A 19,762-nucleotide genomic window follows, 5' to 3' on the forward strand; every position below is an offset into this window, starting at 1 on the left:
ATAGTGTAAAGGGGTCCATTGGAGATTGTGGGAAAGAGACAAGAAAGCTACAAATCGGAGAGATCTATAGTATGTCAATCGCTGCTGGTCAGGTGATAAACTGACAGAACCCAGAACTCTTCTTTCCTCACACACTTGACCAGAACCCCAAGTGTCAGGGTTCACCCTCTTCCCCTGTCATAACATTTACATTCCATCACATAGGAGTTGTGTAGCAACACACACACTATCAGGCTGAAAAGTAATGTGAAAGTGTATAGGTTTGCACATGAAAGATAATTCATGCATTATAATTATTTGCAGGACTCTGTCAGCCACTTTCATTGGGGTTTCTACATGTACATTTGTGTGTGTGTTTTGCCTTCCAATAAAACGCTTGTTTTAAAGAAATGCTAAGTAAATCCTAAAATCTGTAGAATCATGCAACCCAGATACAGTGCCTTCAGAAAGTATTTACAACTGAGATTTTGTTTCACTGATCTACACACAATACCTCATAATGTCAAAGTGGAGTTTTGTTTGTAGAACATTTTAGAAATTAAAAACAAATCTAAAGCTGAAATGTCTTGAGTCAATAAGTATTCAACCCCTTTGGTATGGCAAGCCTAAATAAGTTCAGGAGTAAAAATGTGCTTAACAAATTGCACAATAAGTTGCATAGACTCATTATGTTTTCAATAAATCAAATCAAAATCAAATCACATTTATTTATATAGCTCTTCGTACATCAGCTGATATCTCAAAGTGCTGTACAGAAACCCAGCCTAAAACCCCAAACAGCAAGCAATGCAGGTGCAGAAGCACGGTGGCTAGGAAAAACTCCCTAGAAAGGCCAGAACCTAGGAAGAAACCTAGAGAGGAACCAGGCTATGAGGGGTGACCAGTCCTCTTCTGGCTGTGCCGGGTGGAGATTATAACAGAACATGGCACAGAACATTCATAAATGACCAGCATGGTCAAATAATAATAATCAAAATAGTTGTCGAGTGTACAGCAAGTCAGCACCTCAGGAGTAAATGTCAGTTGGCTTTTCATAGCCGATCATTCAGACTATCTCTACCACTCCTGCTGTCTCTAGAGAGTTGAAAACAGCAGGTCTGGGACAGGTAACACGTCCGGTGAACAGGTCAGGATTCCATAGCCGCAGGCAGAACAGTTGAAACTGGAGCAGCAGCACGGCCAGGTGGACTGGGGACAGCAAGGAGTCATCATGCCAGGTAGTCCTGAGGCATGGTCCTAGGGCTCAGGTTCTCAGAGAGAAAGAGAGAAAGAGAGAATTAGAGAGAGCATACTTAAATTCCCACAGGACACCGGATAAGACAGGAGAAGTACTCCAGATATAACAAACTGACCCTAGCTCCCCGACACAAACTATTGCAGAATAAATACTGGAATAAATACCCCCGGACAGGGCCAAACAGGAAGGATATAACCACACCCACTTTGCCAAAGCACAGCCCCCACACCACTAGAGGGATATCTTCAACCACCAACTTACCATCCTGAGACAAGGCTGAGTATAGCCCACAAAGATCTCCGCCTCGGAACAAACCAAGGGGGGGGGGGGGGGGGGCGGGCGCCAACCCATACAGGAAGATCACGTTAGTGACTCAACCCACTCAAGTGACGCACCCTCCTAGGGACGACATGAAAGAGCACCAGTAAGCCAGTGACTCAGCCCCTGTAACAGGGTTAGAGGCAGAAAATCCCAGTGTAGAGAGGGGAACAGGCCAGGCAGAGACAGCAAGGGCGGTTCGTTGCTCCAGAGCCTTTCCATTCACCTTCACACTCCTGGGCCATACTACACTCAATCATATGACCCACTGAAGAGATGAGTTTTCAGTAAAGACTTAAAAGGTTGAGACCGAGTCTGCGTCTCTCACATGGGTAGGCAGACCATTCCATAAAAATGGAGCTCTATAGGAGAAAGCCCTGCCTCCAGCTGTTTGCTTAGAAATTCTAGGGACAATTAGGAGGCCTGCGTCTTGTGACCGTAGCGTACGTGTAGGTATGTACGGCAGGACCAAATCAGAAAGATAGGTAGGAGCAAGCCCATGTAATGCTTTGTAGGTTAGCAGTAAAACCTTGAAATTAGCCCTTGCCTTAACAGGAAGCCAGTGTAGGGAGGCTAGCACTGGAGTAATATGATCAAATGTTTTGGTTCTAGTCAGGATTCTAGCAGCCGTATTTAGCACTAACTGAAGTTTATTAAGTGCTTTATCCGGGTAGCCGGAAAATAGAGCATTGCAGTACTCTAACCTAGAAGTAACAAAAGCATGGATACATTTTTCTGCGTCATTTTTGGAAAGAAAGTTTCTGATTTTTGCAATGTTACGTCTTGATATGTTCGTCGAAAGAGAGATCAGGGTCCAGAGTAACGCCGAGGTCCTTCACAGTTTTATTTGAGACGACTGTACAACCATCAAGATTAATTGTCAGATTCAACAGAAGATCTCTTTGTTTCTTGGGACCTAGAACAAGCATCTCTGTTTTGTCCGAGTTTAAAAGTAGAAAGTTTGCAGCCATCCACTTCCTTATGTCTGAAACACAGGCTTCTAGCGAGGGCAATTTTGGGGCTTCACCATGTTTCATTGAAATGTACAGCTGTGTGTCATCCGCATAGCAGTGAAAGTTAACATTATGTTTTCAAATGACATCCCCAAGAGGTAAAATATATAGTGAAAACAATAGCGGTCCTATAACGGTACCTTGAGGAACACCGACATTTACAGTTGATTTGTCAGAGGACAAACCATTCAATAATAATTGTTAACATTATTTTTGAATGACTAACCCAACTCTGTACCCCACACATACCATTATCTGTAAGGTCCCTCAATCGAGTAGTGACTTTCAAGCACAGATTTAACCACAAAGACCAGGCATGCCTATGGAATTCACATGACTGGGCAGGGGCGCGGCCATGGGTGGGCATAGGCCCACCCACTTGGGAGCCAGGCCTACCCACTGAGGAGCCAGGTCCAGCCAATCAGAATGAGTTTTTCCTCACAAAAGGGCTTTATTACAGACAGAAATACTCCTCAGCTTCTTGATATGCCACGCCTGTCAGGTGGATGTATTTTCTTGGCAAAGTAGAAATGCTCACTAAGAGTGATGTAAACAAATTTGGGAACAAAATTTGAGAGAAATACGCTTTTTGTACGTATGGAAAAGGTCTGGGATCTTTTATTTAAGCTCATAAAACATGGGACCATAGCTTTACATGTTGCGTTTATATTTGTCTTCAGTATATACACACAGGCAAAATCCTAGAGGAAAACCTGGATCAGTCTGCTTTCCAAAAGACACTGGGAGATGAATTCACCATTCAGCAGGACCATAACCTAAAACTGGCCAAATCTACATTGGAGTTGCTTACCAAGATTACATTGAATGTTCTTGAGTGGTCTAGTTACAGTTTTGACTTAAACCGGCATGAAAATCTATGGCAAGACTTGAAAATGGCTGTCAAGCAATGGTCAACAATCAACTTGACTGATCTTGAAGAATTTTAAAAGGAATAATGGGCAAATATTGTATAATCCAGGTGTGCAAAGCGCTTAGAGACTTACCCCGAAAGACTCACAGCTTTAATCACTGCCAAAGGTGCTTCTACAAAGTATTGACTCGGGTGAGAATATTCATGTAAATGTGCAAAAACATTTTCACTTTGTCATTATGGGGTGTTGTGTGGTTATATTTAATCAATTTTGAATTCAGGCTGTAACACATCAGAATGTGGAATATGTCAAGGGGTAGGAATACTTTCTGAAGACACTGTATAAAACTCCTTTACTAGTCTCAGTTTGCTGTTTTGCTTGTCACCCTGCTTGTTTTTTTTGGGGGGGGCAGGGTAAAGGCCAGGGTAAAGGATGATTATCCACGGACACTGCAACTTTAGATATAGACTCAAGGTTTACTTAGAGCAACTACACGACTTCAGGGGATAAATAAATGATGAAATCCTATGAAGAGAGAGCTGGAACCTGCAAAGGCATCAAACTCTTAACTCGAGCTAACCCCTGCTCTTTACACCCCAGAGCCCCAGCATCCGGTATCAAAATAAAAGTCCTCCGATTATGGTCCCACACTATCACAGTGCTGCTATGGTTTATTACAGCTTGTGTCTATGTCTATGTTCGTGTGTCTGTGCGTGTGAGCACAGACTTCTTCTCACACTGACTTCATTGATATACAGTAGACGTTGTCAATTCTAATCGGTCAGCTGGCAGTAGAGTTCGGTTTCTAATCTTGGTCTCAAGCTCTATTTGAACTCAGCACTACAGATAACCAAGGAACAGAGATTGGTCTCAAGGTTGAAAGTATTGCTTAATTGCCAACCCAAATGCATCTTTGTAGTTTTTAAACCTTGTGATTCACTCATAGAGGTGTCATGGGTTATTTTCTGGGCAGACTCTGTACCTTGCAAGGATCACGTCGATCTCTGTGGTCAGGAATTCTTTCACAATGATGAGAGACAGGCCATCGTCTGAGAGGGCAGGGAGGTTCGGAATCTGTTAAAGAGAGAGAAAAGAGAGCGACGGAGAGGGAGAGGTTGAGTGAGATGGTAACTCTGGTCAACTGAGATTAAATGGTTACATACACACACATACACACACATACAGTAGCTCGGTGTAACTCACTTTATCAGGCTTGAAGATTACTAGAGGTTTTGATTTGGAGTGCCACTGACATGCATTCAGCAACTTTGTTGCAGTGGATAGTTGAAGAAAGTGTAACAAGTACAGCGCATGCACACACACGCACGCACACATCAAGACTCATCGTGTCAAATCTCGTTTGTCTGAATCTTCTGGAAGCAGGCTATGACTATCATAATAAGCACTCATGGGTGGGAGATGGATATACGGCCTGCTTTAAGCCTTAAGTAAAAACATCGTTTAACTCCTGTAATCACACATAATCCCTGGACTCTAGTGTGGAAACAAATGTGAGAGACCGAGAGGCTCAAAGGCCCTGGAAAATCAGCAGCTGCGCTTTTCTCACTTGTGGGAAAACTAAAGTATGGTTTAATGTATTCATGTACAGAATCAATGGTGCTGTGAAGTCATTAGGTCTCATGTGATTGGGAAACACCCTTGCATTTCTCTCTGAATGTCTGAAAGCTACAGTTCCATGATGTCACATACCTCATGTGTCTGGCAATGTTCACTAACTACTGTAACACCCTCTGGATACCATGCAGTACCACACCCTCTTACACACCAGCCAAGCTTCTGGGAGATTGCCCTGGTTCTCTTTTTATTACCATGGAGGTAACTCACTAGATCATAGTTGCCTCAGATTCCTGCAGGACAGAAAGACGATTGACTGTAATGTGTGGGTGATGTCAATTTAGACGTCCTGTCTCGGCCACTTCATTACATGTAAAACGCATGGAGCCGGCCACATTGAAGTTTGCATTACATGGAAGTATGGGGTCATTCGAATCTGGAGTCATAATTGAGCGTAAGTGTTGCCAACTTATGTCTATTACATGACACACAATAGGCCATGTTGGGAGTAAATGGGTGAGAAGGCTCATGCTAGCAGCCCTGAGGAATAATGTTATTGACATGTACTGTGTGTGTACTGTAACCAATACACTTTTAAGATAGACTAGGAGTGACATTCAAAGTAGTCGCCATTTCATTATTAATGGATAAACAGTAGTGTGTGTGTGTGTGTGTGTGTGTGTGTGTGTGTGTGTTAAAAAGCAGCTGTTAGGTATTAATAAGTGGGGTCATTTTAGCCTCAGTCATAGAGATGAAATAGAGAGGTATGGAGAAGAGCTCAGCTGGTCTGTGAGTTCATTCACTCCACAGGCATCAGCAGCCACAGAGGAACGTGACTCCGTACCATGTCTCACATTTTCAGCTCTCCCGCACTCTTGCTCTAACACACACACACACACACACACACACACACACACACACACACACACACACACACACACACATTTGCACATGCAGACACACACACTCTGTCTCTCTGTCTGTGACACAGCATTCACTATTCTAAAACCACACTGGCTACTCACACACACACACACACACACTGTCAGTTCCTCTACCCTCTCCTGAACTCGTGATCTCCAAACCTGGGTGTAGTAGTATACGTGCCGTCTCACACATAGTATTTCTCCTCAAGCAACCTCTTCACCCACTGAAAATGGAAAAGATGACCTGAATGATTATAGGCAATGCTATTACTACCCTGCCACACGAGATTATAATTTAATACAGATCAATTATAATCATTATGTTATTATGCAATGTGTATTTGGATTAGCTAGGTTTGGCCTTGTAAATAGAGGTTATGCTAAATATCTATCCAGATTTTATTTTATGTCACATGAACCTCTGGCATGACTGATGAGAAATGATTTCCGTCCTTTTCCGTTTAAACACTTAAAATGCTCTGAATGTACATGCTTCAACATCATATTTTTCTCAAATGATGGCAGGAAACATTTGTCATGTTTTTGTTGGCATTATACCAAATTGATGTAACAGTTCAACAATACAACTACAAAAACTTACCCAAGGACATGCAATTCACCATTGACACGTTCAAAGCAGCAGAGGCTCCTCAGAGGAGTAACGGGAGGACCATCCACCTCAGTGAATTTCTTAAAAGTGAAAATACTGAAACCTTAAGAAACGTATCCTTTTTAGATAAAACTATACTAAATGTGCTCACGTCACCAAATATTTGATTAAAACACACTGTTTCGCAATGAAGGTCTACAGTAGCCTTAGCAGCACTCTGCAGGTTATCACCATGGTGTAGCCGGAGGACAGCTAGCTTCTGTCCTCCTCTGGGTACATTGACTTCAATACAAAACCTATGAGGCTAATGGTTATCACCCCCTTCCATAGACTTACACAGTAATTATGACAACTTCCGGACCTATCAGAGCTCTTGCAGCATGAACTGACATGTTGTCCACCCAATCAAAATATAAGAGAATTAATCTAGCACTGAAAGCATAAGCTACAGCTAGAAAGACAATAGTTGAACAGTTTTTAACAAATACATTTCTTCCAAAATTAAGGAGAAGCAAGAAAGAGAGGGAGAGAGAGAGAGCGTTAGAGAGAAAGAGAGTTATATTTGGTTGTACAGTCTTGAAGGAGTTCCCACATAGCCATCCTACAATCTAAGCTTGATGCCCTCAATCTCACACAAAGTATCAATGAACCTACCAGGTACCACCCCAAAGCCGTAAACACGGGCAACCTCATAGATATCATCCTAACCAACTTGCCCTCTAAAACACCTCTGCTGTTTTCAACCAAGATCTCAGCGATCACTGCCTGCATCCGTAATGGGTCAGCGGTCAAACGACCTCCACTCATCACTGTCAAACGCTCCCTGAAACACTTCAGCAAGCAGGCCTTTCTAATTGACCTGGCCGGGTATCCAATAGAGGATGCCTGTTTTTTTTTAATGCCTTCCTCACCATCTTAAATAAGCATTCAAGAAATTATGACCAGGAACAGATATAGCCCTTGGTTCTCTCCAGACCTGACTGCCCTTAACCAACACAAAAACATTCTATGGCGTTCTGCATTAGCATCGAACAGCCCCCGTGATATGCAACTTTTTAGGGAAGCTAGAAACCAATATACACAGGCAATTAGAAAAGCCAAGGCTAGCTTTTTCAAGCAGAAATTTGCATTCTGCAACACAAACTCAAATAAGTTCTGGGACACTGTAAAGTCCATGGAGAATAAGAACACCTCCTCCCAGCTGCCCTCTGCACTGAAGATAGGAAACACTGTCACCACCAATAAATACACTATAATTGAGAATTTCAATAAGCATTTTTCTACGGCTGGCCATGCTTTCCACCTGGCTACCCCTACTCCGGGCAACAGCACTGCACCCCCCACAGCAACTCGCCCAAGCCTTCCCCATTTCTCCTTCTCTCAAATCCAGTCAGCTGATGTTCTGAAAGGGCTGCAAAATCTGGACCCCAACAAATCAGCCGGGCTAGACAATCTGGACCCTTTCTTTCTAAAATGATCTTCCGAAATTGTTGACACCCCTATTACTAGCCTGTTCAACCTCTCTTTCGTGTCGTCTGAGATTCCCAAAGATTGGAAAGCAGCTGTGGTCATCCCCCTCTTCAAAGGGGGGGACACTCTTGACCCAAACTGCTGCAGACCTATTTCTATCCTACCCTGCCTTTCTAAGGTCTTCGAAAGCCAAGTCAACAAACAGATTACCGACCATTTCGAATCCCACCATACCTTCTCCGCTATGCAATCTGGTTTCAGAGCTGGTCATGGGTGCACCTCAGCCACGCTCAAGGTCCTAAACGATATCTTAACCGCCATCGATAAGAAACAATACTGTGCAGCCGTATTCATTGACCTGGCCAAGGCTTTCGACTCTGTCAATCACCACATCCTCATCGGCAGACTCGACAGCCTTGGTTTCTCAAATGACTGCCTCGCCTGGTTCACCAACTACTTCTCTGATAGAATTCAGTGTGTCAAATCGGAGGGTCTGTTGTCCGGGCCTCTGGCAGTCTCTATGGGGGTGCCACAGGGTTAAATTCTTGGACCGACTCTCTTCTCTGTATACATCAATGATGTCACGCTTGCTGCTGGTGAGTCTCTGATCCACCTCTACGCAGACGACACCATTCTGTATACTTCTGGCCCTTCTTTGGACACTGTGTTAGCAACCCTCCAGGCGAGCTTCAATGCCATACAACTCTCCTTCCATGGCCTCCAATTGCTCTTAAATACAAGTAAAACTAAATGCATGCTCTTCAACCGATTGCTGCCTGCACCTGCCCGCTTGTTCAACATCACTACTCTGGACGGATCTGACTTAGAATATGTGGACAACTACAAATACCTAAGTGTCTGGTTAGACTGTAAACTCTCCTTCCAGACTCACATCAAACATCTCCAATCCAAAGTTAAATCTAGAATTGGCTTCCTATTTCGCAACAAAGCATCCTTCACTCATGCTGCCAAACATACCCTTGTAAAACTGACCATCCTACCGATCCTTGACTTCGGCGATGTCATTTACAAAATAGCCTCCAATACCCTACTCAATAAATAAATAAAGCTGTCATCAAGGCAAACTACTTTGAAGAATCGCAAATATAAAATATATTTTGATTTGTTTACCACTTTTTTGGTTACTACATAATTCCATATGTGTTATTTCATAGTTCTCATCGACGGGGCTGTAGTGGAGCAGGTTGAGAGCTTCAAGTTTCTTGGTGTCCACATCACCAACAAACTAACATGGTCCAAGCAAACCAAGACAGTTGTGAAGAGGGCACAACAAAACCTATTCCCCCTCAGGAGACTGAAAAGATTTGTCATGGGTCCTCAGATCCTCAAAAGGTTCTACAGCTGCACCAGAGAGCATTACTGCCTGGTATGGCAACTACAGAGGGTAGTTCGTACGGCCCAGTACATCACTGGGGCCAAGCTCCCTGCTATCCAGGACATCTATACCAGGCGGTGTCAGAAATTGTCAAAGACTCCAGCCACCCTAGTTATAGACTGTTCTCACTGCGCCAAGTCTAGGTCCAAGAGGCTTCTAAAAAGCTTCTACCCCCAAGCTATAAGACTCCTGAACATCTATTCAAATGGCTACCCAGACTATTTGCATTGCCCCCCCCCCCCCCCTCATCTTTATGCTGCTGCTACTTCCTGTTTATTATCCATGCATAGTCACTCTAATAACTATACCTACATATACATATTACCTCGACTAACCGGTGATATTGACTAGTACCCCCTGTAGTTTATATTGTTATTTTACTGCTGCTCTTTAATTATTTGTTACTTTTATTTTTTATTATAGGTATTTTTAAACCGGCATTGTTGGTTAAAGGCTTGTAAGTAAGCATTTCCCTGTAAGGTCTACACCGGTTGTATTCGTGACAAATAAAATGTGAATTGATTTGATTCGATATCTTGAAATAATCAATTGTCCATATAGGGACATTTATCAGAGGAATGTATTTAAACAATAGCGGTTCAAAGAAATTGGGGCGGCAGGTAGCCTTGTGGTTAGCGTGTTGGGCTGTAACCGAAAGGTTGCTGGATTGAATCCCAGAGCTGACAAGGTAAAAATCTGTTGTTCTGCTCCCGAACAAGGCAGTTAACCCACTGTTCCTTGGTAGGCAGTCATTGTAAATAAAAATGTGTTCTTAACTGACTTGCCTAGTTAAATATACATGAAAAACAGTGGTCATGATGAAAGTGTGGTCTTCTTCGCTCTGACTCTTTCCCTTGTCTCTAGTGCCACCTGGTGGAATAAGACTGTCTCTCCTCCCTGTCCTGTCTGTCTCACCAGCGGTGTGCTTCTCTATGTACAGAGGGAATCGAATCTCTCTTTTCAATGTTATGACTGTCCGTTCCTCTAGAACGTACCTGCCTGGTTGGTGGCACCAGCCTGCCCTATGCAGCACCCGGGTCCTGTCTATAGAACGAAGGCCCGGTGCTGAAGCAGGTCTGAGTTTGAGTTCTAAGATCAAGTTTCTGAGTCTGTAGCCTGAACACTTTGGTCTGGAAGGCAGGCCAGGGTCTTAGAGAAGACAGGTGGTTCTGTCAGTGGTTCTTGACTGGTTCCTGTTCTGGATCTGTGGAGGGTCTTGTTGGATGGGGCTGACAGGGATCTGTTTAAGGAGGGGTCCAGAGGGGTGTGTGTGGTACCCCTTTACCAGGCCAGGTGGGAGTGGAGGGGTGTGGCTGTGTTGGGTCTGGTCCCCCTGCTTAGTCTCCTAGTGGAGAGGTGGGAGAGGGGTCTGGACTTGAAGACACAAGTAGTCAAAGTTCTCCTTGATTCTATTTTTAAAACCCTAAATGGACTAGGTTCAACTCTGTTAGTTTAAGATTCTTTACTTGAGGTCCTGGGACACAACAAGCAACTCCAGTCTAGACCCCATGTTTTGCAGTTTGCTATAGTTTATGTTCAATATGCAGTGTTGATCATTTGGCAAGCGATTGCATCGGTCAGCTATTCTCTTACCAACCCAGTTGCTGTTTGAGGTGTGGCTAAACTTTCAATCCTGCACTGGGTCTTACTGTTGTAAGTCTCTGGTCAGTGTGTGATCAGACCCCAGGAAGCAGATGTACAAGTCCAGAGCTCTCTGCAGCAGTTCAACAGCCTCTCTGCTCTCTGTATTACTGGGGACCTGACACAGAAGCCTGCCTCCCATGGAAAATTTAAAAAGACACAATCGCAAGTCCCCAGCACAGATCAAAAAAACACACATTCACATGGATCCAAAAACACACAGCAAAGGCAGACACAGATAGACAAACAACCTCATACTGTAACGGCCGTTGATGGTGGAAGAAGGTGAGGACCAAGGTGCAGCGTGGTATGTGTCCATATTTATTAAATGAACACGGAAATAACAAAACTAACAAAGAGAACGACCGAAAACAGTTCTGGCTGGTGCAGACACACAACAGAAAACAGAAAATAATCACCCACGAAACACAATAGAAAACAGGCTCCCTAAATATGGTTCTCAATCAGGGACAACGATTGACAGCTGCCTCTGATTGAGAACCATACCAGGCCAAACACACAAATAGCAAATCATAGTAAAACTAACATAGACAACCCACCCAACTCACGCCCTGACCATACTAAAACAAAGACATAACAAAAGAACTCAGAACGTGACACATACTGATTATATCCTGTGGACTAATGCTGATGCTTATATTTGCGATTCTTCAAAGTAGCCTATGTACAGTGGTAAACATGCAGCGGAAGGAGTGGTAGTAGGCTTTGTAACGTGAGGTTCTGAAACCAAGAGTGTGCAAAGCTGTCATCAAGGTAAAGGGTGGCTACTTTGAAGAATCTCAAATATAAAATATATTTTGATTTGTTTAATACTTCTTTGGTTACTACATGATTCCACACCTGTCTACCGGTCGTCCCCGCCTCCCGCTAACACAGCAGGCGGGAGGCTGGGGTGACAGAGTGCAATAGCTAGCTTGATAGTTAGCGGCACCATGTGCTAGCTTGATAGTTAGCTAGCTGGCACACAGTGTCACAGCAGGCCGGAGGCTAGGGCGACACTGGGTACTGTCTAGCTTGATAGTTAATGACATTGTGTGCTTGCTAATTAGCTAGCTATCACCCGGCATCGCCTCCCATCTGCTGTGTAATGGAGTCTTTAAGGCTAGCTGGCTCCTTGACAAAAAAAGTATTGAAACTGCAGTAAAAATGCAATAACTGCAATCGACAGTTGTAATGCACTGTATCTGCAGTTACACTGCATAATTACTGCAGTACAGGATGCAGTATTTGCAGCATTCTGCAGTTTTACTGCAGTGTACTGCAGTTACACTGCACTATGACTGCAATCTTTTTTTGTATGGGCAAAGTTAGCACAGTGTCTTTCGCTCCCGCCTGCCGAACACCTGCCTTCAGCGTTGTTAACAGAACTGCGGGAAAACAGTGCCTGGCAGACGGGTGCGAAGGACACTGTCTACCGGTGCTAGCTACCATTTTTGCCCCCTTCTGTGGGGTTTATAGGCTGTTGGCATCCAACATTATTGTGCATTAACAGCACCTTCTGTACTGGAGCACCCCCGCCTCCCGCCTGTCCTAATTTAAAAATGGACCAATAGAAGTATAAAGAGGGGTTCCTGCAGATGCCGGAATGCCCACATTGCGGGTTGCAATTGCACCCTTCTCACTTGTTGTGGGATAGGAGGAGGATGCAGTGGAAAGGATTGATAGTAGGCTTTGTAACATTTCTGAAACATGGAGTCATTCTTTGTCTATGTGAAGAATAAACTGAATGAAAGAAAGTACAGGGAGGAAAAACTGACAAGCAAATCGTATATATATATGAGTCTCCCCTGTGAGCAAAATGACCAAATCATTTGACGTCCATCGGTGTCAGGCGGTGCTCACAGGGTCATTTATACACATTGGATACTGAGGGGAAAAAGGTTGGTGCTGCTTTTGGCTCATATTTTCAAGACCTGAGCTATTAATGACTTGAGTCAAGTGTGATTTTTCAATCCAAACCAATTTCAGGCTGTGTAGACTAATACTGTAAAGTATATCTACATTTACTTTAGAACAAAAATATAGGCTATTATAATGACTTATACCTGAGTTAAGCCTATAGAAATAGCATACCAAAATCTATTTATATCCGTCTATAACACACACCACTCATCGCTGGCCATTGCTGACTGTATTTAGCGTCTTAAAATCACCACATAAAAGTTCTCCAATCTCAAATATTTTATCAAGAGAAGCACAATTAACAGATATCTGAAATCTTCAAAATATGATCTGCCTAACTATAGTGTTGTCATAGCAGCAGTGGTGTAAAGTACTGAAGTCAATATACTTTAATGTACTACTTAAGTAATTTTTTGGGGTATACATTTTTTTAAAGGAAATTGTGCCATCTGCTTTTGCTTAAATAGCTTTTTTCTCCATTGTTTCCTAAATGTGACAGCATGGATAGGCATGAATTTATGCAGTTGTGGAAAAAGTACCCAATTGTCACACTTGTGTAAAAGTATAGATACATTAATAATAACTTTTGGTTGTCAGAGAAAATGTATAGAGTACAATATTTTCTTTAGGAATGTAGTGAAGTAATAGTTAAAGTTATAAGGAATTTTAATTGATTTAAAATGTTACTTTTACTTTTGATACTTAAGTATATTTTAGCAATTACATTTACTTTTGATACTTAAGTATATCTAAAACCAAATAATTGTAGACTTTTACTCAAGTAGTATTTTACTGGCTGATTTTCACTTTTACTTGAGTAACTTAATATTAAGGTATCTATACTTTTACTCAAGTGTAACATTTGGGTACTTTTTCCACAACTGCATAGCGGAATATTAATCTAGACCTACAAATCCTAATTGTTGGGAATTACACGGGAATGCAGATGGGAGACTCGTGATCAGAATACCAGGCAGGCAGCCATTGCGAGTTTAGTTTACCAGTCAAATTGCCAGGGCGAGATGTTCCAAAGTCGTTCAATATGTTATATTTCTACGATACATCCACCACAGAGTGGCAGTAGCTAGCTTTGGTCAGTCACACACATTGCTAACACAAAAGAAGATATTTACATCTCCGGCTATGTCGCTTTTGTCAACAAAGAAGTTACGGTGTTACTTTCCCCACTTGTTCAACCTGGTGAATTTATTTTTCTTTACGAGTTTTATCATGTTTGATTTACACAGCTAGCTAGTCTATTTGAATGGACTATCACTAGCTAGCTCGTTATCCCAACATTGATCACACTTGTGCGCGTATGTACGAAAAAAGTGAACTTGTGTTTTAATATGAACGTATTTTGCTAATCGAATTATGGTAGCTAGTTAACGTTACATAGCTGCTAAAGTTCATGCCTATCCATGCTGTCACATTTAGGAAACAATGGAAAAACATGAATATTGTCTTTCTGTTACAGATAGAGAAAACAGGTTATGCTGTAGCCACCATGCTGGGGACTTCAACATCCACTGAACAGGGGGCTAGGGAGAATCCCATAGTGCTTGAGATGTGTCGAATATCCCCTCTTAAATTTGAAGACACTCCTGAATTAATCTCATCAGTGGCACCTGATACAGTCGAGGGATTCATAAAAGCCAAAAAGAATAAAGCACTATCTGAACAGGGACCAGAAGAACCGGCAATTGAGCATAATCAAAAGGATGGTCACCGGTTGACAGTCGAGAAAAGAGGTAAAGACCCTAAACATAAAGAGCAAACAGTGACTGAGCTGGAAGTGGTGGAGAAAGAGAGGAAGAAACTTAAAAAAGGAAACGAAGAGAAGCAGCCAAATGTTATTCAAGATGAAATGGAGGTACCAGATCCCGAGGAACAAACTGGAGGGAAAACAAAGAAAAAGTCAAAGAATCTTCAAACACAACAGGTGGGAGTGGATTTAGTGATTGCTGATGAGAATAATAGGAATAGCCGGAAGAATAAGAGAAAACATAATGACATTGAGCCAGAACGGGTGATAGACAGTGTCCTCTCAAAGGCTGCAGTAGACGTTTCAGCTGTAACTGCGCCAGATGAAACCAGAAGGAGTAAGAAGAAACACAAGAACAGACAAACAGAACTTGAGGAGGGAGCGGAAAGCTGTCGGACAGTTTCAAGAACAGCAGATGATCCAAAAATCATAGAACTGCACCCTGAAATGGTCAAGAGAGGTAAAAATGTGGTAACTGAGGCAGAGGAGAATGTAAAAAAAAGGAAACAAAATAAGAAAAAACACACAGAGAGTGAACTGAATGATTGTCCAGATAAAGCAGACCGTCCAGGTATAAAAGAACAAACTGAAAGAAAATTGAAGTCAAAGAGGCCAAAAACAGATGGAGGGTCTGCCGCTGTGGAGGTCAGCGGGAGAAAGAAAAAACACCGCAGAGTGTCAGACAAGGGAATGGCCAGTGTCCACTCTGCAGCAGATGTTTTGGATTTAGCTGTTCCAAATGACAACAGGACTCATGATGCTGGAGCAAACGGTGAGACAGAGGGCGCCCATTCAACCATGGTTGAGACAGGGACCCAACACAACAAACCCTGCCTAAAGGAAGAAACTCTCCTGTGAGTAGGAGACCTGGTTCACTTGTATTGAAGTGTGAATCTAGCGTGTTTTTTAAGAGTGATTTCCCAAATGAACACAACCATTGACAGTGGGGCAAATCCACAATAATTGTAATGTATGCCCAACAAAAACCAATGATTGCAAAGTTCAACAATCCATACAACTCTAGGCACAACAATGACGTTTAACCATTTCCACTGAATATTTTACAAACACACATTTAAGCTACTTGTTGAACATTGCAGATGCAAATGAGTGCACCAGCTGCACAAACCCTCATTCTGTTACCAATCTTTGCATCTGCAATGTTTTTCAAATAAATGTATGTTTGTAATATTTTCTGTGGAACTTGTTAAAACTTGTTTGACATACATTTTAAAGTGAAATTTGAGTCCCTGCATCACTCTGTTACTGTGGAGTCGCCCAGTTGCATTTGCTGGGGGAAAACCAGACATTTTGTGAATGCTGTGTACCAGAATTTCATCTGGAGCCTCTTCCTGTGGAGAGAGGAAGGCATGTCTCTCTTGCTCTGTCGACTCAGAAGTGTGTTTAGACGTCATGTGTATGATTCTCTCCCCTCACTATGCTACAGTGTGGACGACTGGCAGGCTCTGAAGGATCTCAAAGAGTTCATTCCCAACGTTGAGTCAAAGTCTGTTGACGAGATCCAGAAGATGATAAAGTATGATCTTGATCGATTCAAGGAATTCCGAAGACAAGGTAAGCTTCTTCTTCAGTCACTCATGGTTCAATATTTTTAAGTGTTTATCGCAGCATCATGTAACATTGTAGCAATGATATGTAAGATGTTACTGTGTTTAGAGATGTGACTGATTGTATTATCATATATTTTAGCATTTTAGACCCAGTCATTTAAGCCCATGTGGAATCTTCTGTTGTTCCCAGGCCTTTCCCTGCGAAGTGGAAGATTCAATGCGCAGGAGAACGAACGACTCAGGAGTAACGTCTACGACTTCCTGTCTCTCACTGGGATTCAGAGTGGCTCTGAGCTCTTCCATCCACAGCGCTTCAAAGAGGAAGAAGCGAATATCAAGAAATTGAAGAGGCAGCACAGATTCCATGAAAGAATAGGTGTGTCGTCTTGTAGCCAGGTTCATTCGATTAGAAAACTTTGACGAAGTTTTTATCCACATTACATCCCTGTTCTTCAGCATTGTCTACAGTGGCCCAAAAATATGCTAAGCAATTTCCCAGAAAACTGATCTCACCTCTTCCTAACCTGTTGTTCCAGGTGAAGGAATACCCAGGTCTTGGCATCAAGTCTATATACGTGGGAGGAAAATGTTTGATGGCAGCAACTACAAGGGCAGGTAAGACAGGGCTAGTTACTATAAGGAAATGACCTTCACGGTTATAAACGGCTATCCCGGCTTACGTTATGTTGCCTCAAAATACAGTGTACGAAAGTATAGTAATATTGAATTGACATTTTCTTGAATTAGTGTTCACAACTGTGCTATTGTTCTGATATGAACCACTTTATGGTTTGCTAATATTTGCAGACATTGAGGCACTTTGAATGCTTATTTCCTTGATTTCCTTACCGAAGGTTCACCGAAGAAGAGCTTCACACTTTGAAAAAACTACAGACGTTGCACGGCAACAAGTGGGCGAAGATCTCGGCGTTGACTGGCCGAAGCGAATCGGCCCTAGAGAAACGTTTTGCTCAAATGTGTAAGTCGTTGGGAACTGGAATCCGCATAAGGTGACTCATCGCCACTGCCCCCCCCCCCCCCCCCCCCCCCCCCCCCCCCAGCGCCTTAGTTATTGTTTTTGTCTTGTTGATGAAATGGAAGAGAGGAATGTCCAGCATCGTGGTACAAAATATAATCACAGTACATATTCTGCAGTTCTATCACGTGTGCAAGGATGGCCGAAGGAAAATAACTGATGTTGGAAGTAACTTCTTTGTTGTAATATCCCAAACAAATGTGGCAGTTTCACCAAGTACAGATTACAGCTTTAATATATTGACTCTGACATCCTTGCCGGACATTCTGCTCCACTCATCTTTTGGGGAAATGGTTGTTCGTGTTGTTTGACGTGGGACAATGTTCACGCTTTGTTTGGTGTGTATTTCTCAGCCGCAAACAAAGGTGCGTGGACCGAGGAAGAACTGAAAAGACTAATGGAAGCTGTGCGGAAGCACCTGGTGGGACAGGCAGAGCCTGGCAGTGGACCGGCCACCGTCAGGAAAGACCAGCTGTACAACAACATCCCCTGGACAGATGTGTGCCAGACGGTTGAAACGCGCCACTGGTCCCAGTGTCGAATAAAATGGTGGGCGGGGAGTTTCAGGGGTAGCTGTTACAAAATAAAACCATTGTCATTGAATTGTTTACACAAACATTGATTCAGAACTTTTGTCTGACTTTTGAGGCTGTATCTTTGATACAACTTTTCCAGGTTGGGTGTTTTGAAGCACAAAATGGTATATGGACAACCAGTATTCAGTGGACACACGAAATCATTACAGGGCAAAGTGGATTTGATCAAAGCGTAAGTGTGTTGATTTCCATTCAATCTATGCGATGGTGAATCTGTTTTTTGATTCTTTGTTTAAGATTTATTAGCCCGGTCTAGTGATGTTACTCGGACCTTTCTGCACTGTCCTGATACACAGGACAAAAGGTAGACTTTTGGTCCTGATATCAGCATGTGAAACTGTTGCATTTTCAGCTTGAATGCAATGCAGGTGGAAGATGTTGCAGATATCAACTGGGAAGAAATTGCTCACACAATTGGGTAAGAGGTTGTTATTGAACACAGATGTTTTGGACAATGTGTCATGTTGCCTTGTTGCGTTTGTGACATTTTCACTAAGGGAGGTTTGTATTGTGTCAGTGTTAACTTTTAGCATTGGCAAGTCTCTCAATAGAACGCTGAGATGTCATTGAATTAGATCAATGCATGACAAAGCCTTTACAAATGTTTTCCATCTTCTAGGAGTGTGTAATGCAATTGTGCATGTCAGTGTGATGTAATGCATTGCTATGTGCTAACATTTCTATAATTTTTAAGGGATGTTACTCCACGCTACGTACAGACACACTACTACAGGCTAAAGGTAGCCAACGTTCCGTTGTGGCAGAGCATGTCCTTCTGTGGTAGGTGTAAGCTACTGTCATACAAACACTATCCTCTTATTTTAAAGAGTAGGGCAGTCCCACTCCTTTTGTATTTCTTGTTTATTGGACAGGATAGAGAGAGTGCTGGAGGACTGGGTCAGATTCAAACCCATGCTCACAGTGGTAGTACACAGTACCTGTGAGCCTGAGGCAGCAGCTTAGACCACTGTACAACCCCAGGCGACCACCCAAAATGCTCTATCGCTAGGTTTTTAGCATTTCGTTAGAATAGTTGTGGATCAGTGACGACAAATGTCGCTTGGTCCTCCTTGACCGTACTATTTAAATATAATGGTGCTTTGGGGAAGAGAGCTTTGATCTAGTCCCAAATCACACCTATTCCCTATAAAGTGCACTCCTTTTGACCATGGGCCCTGGTCAAAAATAGCACACTATATAGGGACTAGGGTGCCGTTTGGCACGCACCTTGTTTGCTGGAACCGTTTACAGATTTTATTTCTGTATTTTCTTTTCAGAAATCATTGACTTCCTCAACAGTAGAGTTCTCCCCAATTGTGAAGAGCGCCTCAAAGTTCTGATAAAGTCAGGAGAGGTGGTGTCCAGAAATGATCCTCAAAAGCTCTTCCTACTCTCTGAGATATTTGATAATGATGGCGACTACTACAGCGACGTTCAGAACAGCTGAAGAAAACAGCACGTGGGCCTGGCTTAAGGCCCCTGTGTGCCCCTCTGTCTCACAATTAAAGATTCATGTAGGTGGTTAATGATGATCAACTTATTTGTAACTAAATGTTCATTTGGATTTCTGTAAGACGCTACAATGTCATCCCCCCATAATGATTCACTTTGATTTAATGCATCTGGTAAATACTCAGATGAGAGTTGTATTATGTTTGCAAAATCTGACAGGTGACATTTTTATAGAATCCCATTTTATTTTTGAGAATAAATGTCTCTTGGCTTCAAGTTGCTCTGCCTTGATTGGCCGGTCTTCATTCATGTTTTCATGATAATCACTAAACCAAAGCCTCTTAGCTATTGACTACAATTA

At 42.6% G+C, this 19,762-nt stretch overlaps 1 protein-coding gene across 4 annotated transcripts; it reads left to right on the top strand.

Annotated features, from left to right (window-relative positions):
* The first annotated feature begins 5,220 nt into the window (after window positions 1–5,220).
* LOC110500097 (transcription termination factor 1) lies at window positions 5,221–19,692 on the top strand. Of its 4 annotated transcripts, none has more exons than XM_090214027.1 (11): window positions 5,342–5,469; window positions 14,459–15,600; window positions 16,194–16,321; window positions 16,508–16,693; window positions 16,854–16,932; window positions 17,172–17,296; window positions 17,707–17,902; window positions 18,029–18,121; window positions 18,302–18,367; window positions 18,644–18,729; window positions 19,227–19,692. In XM_090214027.1, exons 2-11 carry the CDS (start codon window positions 14,489–14,491, stop codon window positions 19,394–19,396), a joined length of 2,241 nt encoding a protein of 746 aa, XP_090070153.1. In that variant the 5' UTR covers window positions 5,342–5,469; window positions 14,459–14,488; the 3' UTR covers window positions 19,397–19,692. The 4 variants fall into 4 exon arrangements, with proteins under 4 accessions (XP_090070154.1, XP_090070153.1, XP_021432938.3 ...); XM_021577263.3 differs by lacking the exon at window positions 5,342–5,469 and adding an exon at window positions 13,918–14,181; XM_021577264.3 differs by lacking the exon at window positions 5,342–5,469 and adding an exon at window positions 14,048–14,297.
* The last annotated feature ends 70 nt before the right edge of the window (window positions 19,693–19,762 follow it).

This window comes from Oncorhynchus mykiss, chromosome 21 (assembly GCF_057628025.1).
Source record: "Oncorhynchus mykiss isolate SJ-2025 chromosome 21, ASM5762802v1, whole genome shotgun sequence".
Taxonomy (NCBI): domain Eukaryota; kingdom Metazoa; phylum Chordata; class Actinopteri; order Salmoniformes; family Salmonidae; genus Oncorhynchus; species Oncorhynchus mykiss.